Source organism: Falco biarmicus, chromosome 7, assembly GCF_023638135.1.
Source record: "Falco biarmicus isolate bFalBia1 chromosome 7, bFalBia1.pri, whole genome shotgun sequence".
Classification (NCBI taxonomy): domain Eukaryota; kingdom Metazoa; phylum Chordata; class Aves; order Falconiformes; family Falconidae; genus Falco; species Falco biarmicus.
In genome coordinates, this window is record NC_079294.1 from 12,060,633 (window position 1) to 12,069,595 (window position 8,963).

At 45.5% G+C, this 8,963-nt stretch overlaps 1 protein-coding gene across 1 annotated transcript; it reads left to right on the plus strand.

The window, feature by feature from the left end:
* The first annotated feature begins 2,651 nt into the window (after window positions 1-2,651).
* SPTSSA (serine palmitoyltransferase small subunit A) lies at window positions 2,652-7,271 on the plus strand. The gene is made up of 2 exons (XM_056346241.1): window positions 2,652-2,960; window positions 5,414-7,271. Exons 1-2 carry the CDS (start codon window positions 2,858-2,860, stop codon window positions 5,515-5,517), a joined length of 207 nt encoding a protein of 68 aa, XP_056202216.1. The 5' UTR covers window positions 2,652-2,857; the 3' UTR covers window positions 5,518-7,271.
* The last annotated feature ends 1,692 nt before the right edge of the window (window positions 7,272-8,963 follow it).

The window sequence follows — 8,963 nt, forward strand, 5'->3', positions numbered from 1 at the left end:
CTCAAAAATGGAAACTTCATACAAAGTGAAAGATTAGCTTATATCAAGTTTTCTGGCATGGATTGTTTAAATCTATATATTAATGCTTAGTAGTACAGTTAAGAGTTTTAAATGTGAATATGTACATGAAGCAAATATTGGACTTTTCTATTGTCCTTTTTCCTTATGATGATGACACATTTTAAGAAGAAATCTGTGGTCAGATCTATGACCATGAAGCTGGTTTGTATGCTTTTTTAGTTCGTTTACAGCTTCTTCATAGAAGCATAAAGAGTTTCTGCTACTTGGTAGTTGGACTTCTTGCTTATTCTATGAAACCACTGCAATGTTAACAATAGATTTTCCCTCTTTTCCTCCAGGTGTGCTCCCAAGAGGTGAACTCTTGTTTTTTATTAGCAAGTAACATCTCCTTTTTATAGCCTGTTATTTTTTTAGCACTTCACTTTGAACAAGGGTGTATCTGAAAAAAATCTCATCTTTACGCTTTTTATTTTAGCAGTGCTAGGAATAATTCGTTGTATGTGCTTTGAGGAATTGTCAAAAATATTTAAATTTAGGAAGTAGGAATCTGGAGAACATACTACTTCTGTGCTTCATATCATAATAAAATCTTATGACTCTTTGGTTTACCTTTTGTAGTCCCTGGCGCTGTATATTACTAACTCACACACACTCATTTTATGCAGTGTTACATGAGATTGGGAAGAAAAAAATATGTTGGTTCTTCTGTCAGGGTTACACAAGGAAAACATGGACTTACTATTTTCAAGTCAGCAGCAACTTAACCTCTGCTGGAGAAAGTAGAGAACTGTTGAGGCAACTGCTGAGCACTTGGTTGGCTAGTATGGTATATCTGCCTCTGCACGTGCAGCCTGCAATCAAAATTGAGCCATACTTGTTTTAAGGCTTGGGATCTGCCTGAGGTAAGATTTTTCTACTTAGATACAGTCAGACTGATTAGTGGAATGTCTAACTTGCATACCGATAGCTATGGGATCATCTAGAGCTGGGTAACTGTGCTACGAGTCCAGAGGTGTATATGGAAAATTTTTAACATACAAAGAACTGTTTCTAAATAGAAGCGTGGAGGAGCAGACGTGATAGAGGATACTGTCTGTGCTGTAGGGCATGCTGGCCTCAATGTGGCCAGGGTCTTTGCATCGAGCTACTGGAAACAGGAGTGTGCAGGATTGTAGTTCAAGGACTCAGGTGTCAATGCGTGTGGTACAGAAGGAACAACTGGTGGTGGCAGTCCCTAAGCAGGGCTAGAATGGAGCTGGCCAAAGAGGGGAAACTATACAGAGGAATGTTGTCAATTTTCTTAAGGGGCTGATTAGCCAAAAAACCTGTCTCATGAATGTGCACCATACTGAAAAGGTGTAAGGGGCCTGGTTATGGCACCACCTGGTGGGTTAGGGCAGATGTGGTGGGAGATTTTGAAGCTGGCATGCCTCTAGACATTACTGTCCCATGAACTTTCTTGCTGCTGCTTCTTGCTTGCCTTATCACATGAATTGCAGAGCTTCTTGTTGGGAAGCATAGGAGCAGCCAGGGCTGGGCCTCGTTTGTCCCATATTGATAATGTTCTTGCAGCTTTAAATGGGAGTAATGCTTTCGTTGCGCTGATTGCCCCTCTTGTCCTTGAACTTTGTACGTGCTGACATAGAAAGGCGGCTTTCATGATTACCACTGCTTTTTCAAGCAGAAACCAACACAAGACTCCTTCGGCAGTGAATGCAACAAGCAACAGTAGTCTTGGATAGGGACAACTGTTCCTGTATCCAGTTGGGTGAGGGTATTAATAGCGTAAATGCTCTCATTTCCTCCTCTTGTGCTAAAATAAATCCGCATAGATTGTGTCTAAATGTCTTGTTTGAATTAAATCCCTTTTCAGATTTTAGTACAGTCCTAAGTTGTCTCTGCCTCTAAGCAGGTTTTATTTCTCACAGTTATCTCCTGCTACCGTCACTGTATTTTGCAGCGGTGTAACTAACTTGGATGCGCATCCTCCTGTGCCTGCGTTTCCTTGTGTTTCACTGTACAGCACGGGAGAAGGCAGGGGTGGGGTGGCTGCAAGCGCAGAATCACACTGCTCAGGAGCACAACTGCGAATGGATTTACCGAGCAAGGCGGGTCAGTGCCGGTTCCCAACCCGTGGTGTGTGCGCTTGGCGCTGTGCCTGGCCCCGGTGCCCGGCGGTTGCACCTCATGCTCCGCTCGGTCGCGCCCAGCCGGTCCCCAGCCAGGGCCTGCCGGGGTGCCGGCCTACGCTGCCGGCCCAGCGGCCTTTCCAGCCCCGCAGGCCCAGGCCAGTCTCTGGGAATTTCTCCTTATCTCAGGCCAATCTGCAGCCCGGCCCCAAGCGCCTCAGGGAAGCGGGAAGCTAGCAACGCTTACACTAAACAGTTGACATGTTGCCTCATTATTTTTCCTGTTCTGTGCCATTAATCTCGCCAGGAGCTGTCTGCTGTTACGGTCCCACACAGCCGGGCCCGCCCAGCGCCGGCTGGAGGCACCGAGGGCCCCGCCGCGCGGCGCCCAGGCCCGTCCCCCGCGCCCGCGGCTCCCCCGCCACGCCCGTCCAGACGCCGCCGCGGCCCCCAGCCGTGACCGGGGCCGCCAGCGCGCCACGGGTTCGCGCCCAGCCGCGGGCACGACCGGCCCCGCTGGGCTGTGGCGGCGGTACCGCGGGTGCGTGTCCCCGCCGTGCGGCTCGGGGTGGCGGCGGCCAGGCCTCAGCGCCTCCATTCCGGGGGACCGCGGCCGCCCGGCGCGGGGCGGGGCCCGGCGGCGGTGAGGGCGGGCTCCGGGCTGCCGCCGCCCCCCGTCTCCGCTCGGCCTGGGCCCGGCGCAGGCCATGGCGCTGGGCTCGGCTTGGAAGCAGATGTCGTGGCTGTACTACCAGTACCTGCTGGTCACCGCGCTCTACATGCTGGAGCCCTGGGAGCGCACCGTCTTCAGTATCCTTCCGCCCGCGGGGCGCGGCGGGGCGGCCGTGTCTGTGGGGGGTGGGTGTGCGGGGGGCCGGGGGCTGCGCTCCCCCTGCCGCACCGGGCCTGGCGCTGGCGGCGGCTCCGGGGCTGCGCCGAGGCCGCCGGACGGGTGCGGCGCCGAGCGAGCGGCCCGGTGCCGGGGAAGCGGCTGGGCCGTGGCCGCGCTGAGGAGGGTGGCTGGCCGCCGGGGTGAGGGCCGAGGGGTGGCGGGAGGAGGGCAGGGCCGGGGCGGCTGGCCTGAGGCGCCGAGCGCGGCCGGTGCCCGCGGCGGGCCGGGAAGCGGAGCCCCCGCTCGGCCCCGGCCCCGGCCCCGGTCGGGCAGGGGCTCGGGCTCCTCACGTTGGCTCCCGAACGCGCCGCCCGGGCTCGGTAACCCCCGCGCGGTGCTGGGCCGCCGGGCGCGGCTCTCCGCGGGCAGAAGTTTGCATCTCGAACTTACTTCTTTAATTTTTCTTCTCTAGAGTTACGGTAGTTCTTTCTCCTGGCTTTTGCACCGAAATCTAAAGCTCTCTGTGCAGCACGGGTGTCTTTAATGAATTCTTCTGTATTTTTTACCTAGTGGAAAGTAAACATGCATGCTGCAAAACCTTGCAAGCTTACTTTTGCACGATACTTTTTACATGATTTTTATTAAATGAGTATTTAAATCTCTGGTAAGTTTGCTTGGCTCTTTTTGAGTGGAAGAATTTGATGGATGCTTATGTGAAGGCATCTGTATAAAGACGATTTAAGGTTTGCTTCTTTCCCGAGCCCTTCCATACAGGGTTATGTTCTCCCAGGTGTTGCTGCATTGCAAGTATTTTTCTTTTAAGTGTGGCTGTTTTGATCTTGACTTAAAACGATGTCTCATATGAATGGCCCTGAGCCATCTCCAATTAACGTTGAGAGGCAAAGAGAGAAATTAACCAAAACATTAACAAAGAGAAGGGTGTAAGTGGTAGTGAGGAGGTTTTACTGATACTCCTCGTTTTTGCAAAGGAACTCAAATTTGTTGCAGAAAAGTGACTGCCCAAGTTACAGCTGTGCAATCAGATTATTATTTTTTTTCCCTGTATAAAGTCAGTAGAGGTGGAGGTAACTTACTGTTTATCTTTTCTAGTATTTATAGACCTACTGTGCACAGTTGTTTAGGTAGGGCTGCATAGGTTCATGATGTTGTGTTCCTTGCTAACATACCTTCCTCTTTATGCCATAGTTGCATTGCTGAGAAACTTCATCTTTGCTTTTCCTGCAATTCTGTTAATCATGAGTTTGGTTTTTTTTGCTTCCGTGTTAACCATGCAGCTTTTTCACTTGTTCAAGAGTATTCAAGTAAATGAAAGTGTGTGTGCATGTTTACTTTTGTAAAATGCTCATATTGCAATGAAGTAGTTGCCACTTAACTTAAAAATGTTAAGAGTGGCCCAAGTATCACTTGCAGTCTCAGGTCAGCAAAACTGGCTTTTGTCCTCGAACTGGGTGCGTTTGCCATAGGTGGGCCAGGTCTGCCAGGTGCTGCACGGATGCAGCGCAGACACAGTGGCCTCGGGAACCAATGGTGCGTGGCTCTGCTGTGTGTCTTGCTGCTGCTTGTGCTCCAGAATCAGAAGTGAGCGCTGATACAGAAGCGTGGATCTGTGAGTTGACCTTCATTTTAGTAACTTACTGTGTAATCTTCCGGGACTAAAAATACATCAGGCAGCTAGTATGCTCTAATAAGCACAACTAATAACCTCTGCTCTGCCACGGGGAAGTCTGTCATAAAGCATTTGTTACATGTGTGCTGTGGTGACTTGATTTCTCAAAGATGCAAAGCATGTGCACCTTCTTTGGTTTCACCAGTGGAAACTTGAGTACTGCTGTCCAGTGTTATCATGCTTGTTATCTCCAGTGCTTTTTATAGTGTTGCTGTCCTGGGTTTACTGAATCTCTGCAGGTAGTTGAATGAAATCAACAGGCTATTATTAATTTCAGGTGCTTTTGAATTTCTGAAACTTTGAATTTTTAAAGGTGTGATCTTTTAGTAATCTGGTGCCAGTATTTCTGTAGGTAAAGCTTCAAGAACCCTACAGCTTGACAAAAGTCCGGTTGTAGGAGGATGCATCTGAAAACTTGTATATTCCCAGTGCCTGTTTTCTGTTCCCCCAGCATGCTTCTCATACTTTGGCCAGTTCTCTTGTGCTCATGATGAGGCAGTAGATAACCGGTGTTACACAGGTAGTTGCAGGAATCCTTCTGTAATTCAGCTAATCGCTCCTACCGCTGTGTTCTGTTTTTCAGAGTTCAGTTGATTCTTCCTGTAGCTGTAACTGCTGAATACGGTTGACCCTGCCTGATTTAAAAATGCTGCAAGATAGTTACCAGGAAAGTTTTAATGCTCTAGTCATGCGATGTCTGATGCGCTTTCTCTTTCAAACACTTTTTCCTCAACTGTAATTCAGATTCCATGCTAGTTTCCATTGTTGGAATGGCACTGTACACAGGCTATGTGTTCATGCCTCAGCACATCATGGCAATATTGCACTACTTTGAAATTGTGCAGTGACGAAGAACGTGTCTGCAAGAAGTGATCAGGCTTTGAAATCTGGTCTATAAAGAAGAATGAACCTCTTAGTTTTAACAAGACTTCTACTGATGGCAGAAAGACACAATTACGACTCTGAAGACTAGGAAATGAGATATGTAGAGCAGGGACGCGAGATGTCCCCTATGTTGTGTTCATTCCTTTTAATTTTACAAGATACGCCCTTGTATAGTAGTTTTGTCTACTTTAACATTGTGATTGTACTTTGATATCAGTATTTTCTTAACTTTGTGACAGTTTCAATATTGCACTGTGAAAGCTTTTCTTAATTGTAATTTTGAGTAAATCTTAATTGCCTTCTATTTTTAATCGGAAAGTCATCTTATTAAATGGGGCTTAAAGCTTTTGCTATTGTATGGTATGTATTTGCCTGGGCATTTCTATTAATGCGTTTTGTAAGAAAATACATCTAGATTCATATTAGAGACCTGGATATATTCGTCTAACGCTATTTACAAAGTTAGTTTGTATGACTGAACTCAGGTGTACTGTTTGCTGTCCAAGCCTTGTTCAACAGTATATTTGTGCATATCACCTAAATTTGGAATTGGCAATTATTTCAATTGTCTGTATTCCACCTCTTGGAGGAGGGTGGGGGAGGTGAGGCATTGAGGCAGAGTGAAGGCTGCATTCCTTATCTGTGGAGTAGTGTTGTGGTTCTGGGCTTCATCTTGTGGAGGGGAATGGACTTTTCTTTACTGATGTAGGCCCACATAAGACTTTGGGATAGCACTTTAAATCGACCCTGTTTTTCTAGCTACCAGTTCAATTGTACTTTTACAAGATGCTTTCGTAGGTTCCAATGGTTATTGTTTTTGCTAATTTTCACTCAACAGTGTAACTATGGTTAGGTTTTACAGGGGTTTTCTATTGCTGCTAGCATTCCAAACATGTTCTTGCTACAAACGACCAAAACATAGGGGTTTAAATGGACTTGAGTTACAACTACAGCAATAAGTAGCTGAATACTTGGCTGAAGTCCTGTCTTTTTTTTTTTAATAGGGATTTTTTTCAGTTTTGTATTCTGATATTTAAGATGGTGATAACTTTCCTAAGTGGAGGATTTTTTTTTTTGGTTGTTTAAAAAATAAAAGCTTTAAAGCAGAACTTTGATGTAAAACTTTATTTGGGAAGTTAATGTGTTTCTGAATGCTGTTTGCTTTTCTCAGAACTTTCCAAAAGGGTAAAAATTATACTTGACCAAAGAATTGTGATTTTTTTAATGGCCCAGTAATAATGGGTACTGTTAGATCTTTTATGCAACTTCTACTGAAATCAGGAATTATACCCAAGTTATACAACTCAACTGGTCTCTGAACATGCTGTCTTTTAATTTTCTCAGATGCACGCTCATGAGAAAAGGGTGTTTTCCTCCCCTGTATTTAAGAACTTCATGTGTATTTGATTAAAAACTCCGTTGTCATCTTGGGAGCTATAAACAATAGGGCTTAAACTTCTCAGCCGAACCCTAGCTTTACTGAAGTTGGTAGGAGTCTCCCACTAAATTAGTGCCTTCCTTTATTAATACCTGGCTGTCTAAACATAGGTAGGGTTTTGGGGTGGTGGTTTTTGGTTTTGTTTTCACGTCTCCAGAGTTGTATGTGGGTATTTTAAGTATATATGGAGATAATGATAAGTTAACATACTCTCTTTGAAGTAATGTAGCACAAATTCCTGCTGTTCATGGATTAAATCATTACTGTTATGTTTGTGGACTACTGCTATAATTGATACACATCGATGGTTGAAAAGGGTTTAGTTGCATGGGGGGGCGCACTTCTGTGTGGTGGCATTAGGAACATTATGCGTGATTTTTAATTGCGAAAGGCTTTATAGAAGGGCTTTGATAGACAGCTTTTATTAGCTGCTTTTTGTTGACACCCCCCCCCCCCCCCCCCCCAAATAATCATAATCTCCAATCAATTGTGTTATGTTGGAGTGGGCTTGATTGATACCATACTTGAACTCAATTTGCTAATGTGACTACAGTCTTTTTCAGCATTTCATTTTTTAATTATAAATCAAAAATCTCAGTCTTGGACTGTTCTTTTAGATTCTGGATACTTTGTTAAAGATGGAATAATTTCCTTAATAAAATACTATATGTCACTAGAGTTTGAATTTCTAGAAGAAAGTTTCTGCACCGTGTCCTTTTCGTAAAGTGGATCTAGTGAAGAGATGGTTCAAGGGCTAATAATTTTGAAACAGAGTAAGCTTTCTTTTTTAAAGTAAGGGTATTGGTAGGGATTTAATCATAAAATTTGAATAATAAATTAATCATAAGGCTACCAGGTTGTTTTCTCAGTGCAGTCTCCTTTATTGCCATGTTAGCTGGGGGGATCATACCCTCCTAGTGATAGAACCGTAAGCTTTTCCTGTGCAAGCTGGAGGTGGAAGGCAGTTTAAATACCATTTGGAGGCAGCTGGTCAATTATGCTTCTGTTTAAACTGGGTGATAATAATTGAGCCATCAATAATTTAAATAAAGTTGGAAAAAATAATCGTGAGAAATGAGAAAAAAAAATATCTGAGCGCCCTGCAAGTGGTTTTTTGTTAGTCTTTTAATAGTAATAGCTCTTGGGGTTTGGATTGAGTCATCAGAAATAAGCTTTTAAAAATGCATTAACTGTGTTATAGCACGAGGGATAATACCATTTCCATCAGCCAGCCCCCGCCTGTGGCTGGCACAAGGTCTGGCTGGGCTGGCTGTGCGGGGCGCCCTGGCAGGAGCCTGCGTAGCCTGCGGCCCTGCTGGCTTCCAGAGCCGGCTCTGCGGGGGCACCTCGGCTGGCACGGGGCGGGGGTGCTGCAGAAATAACCCTGGGAAACCTCTGCCGCAACCTGGAGAGGAGCTGCCGTTACCAGAAGAGCAAACGGGCACAGCGTTGCAGAAAGGCAGTCGGGAGCCCGGAACAGATGAAGAACGTGTTTGCATGCATGTACTGGATCAGTTATATTTTTTGATATATATATATACACACACACGTATATAAACTGTTCATTTCTTGTCAGAAATCACTATGTAGCAATTAGTTTGGAGACAGAGGGTGCAGTGTTTTGGGGTTTTTTTCTGGTTTCTTAACTACTCTATGAGGAAAAACACCAGGGGATCCTAAATTGAGAGCTTCTTGGCAAAACTTAGCAAGAAAACCATTTGTGCATTTATGTAAATATTCAGTATTAAAAAGAAATAGGTGTGAAAGGAGCATAGCACTGTAGAGGTGAATCGTGCATGACAGATGTGCCTTGTATTACTGCACGTTGGTGCAGCTGGTACGACTTTGTTTCATTCAGGTGCAGTAATGAAGTGTGCATCACAAATGCTGAAGAAGGGGTACCTGCAGCTGGCTAACAACAAACAGAGGTTATATTGAGGTGAAGAGACACAGCTTAAAGGGATCTGATAC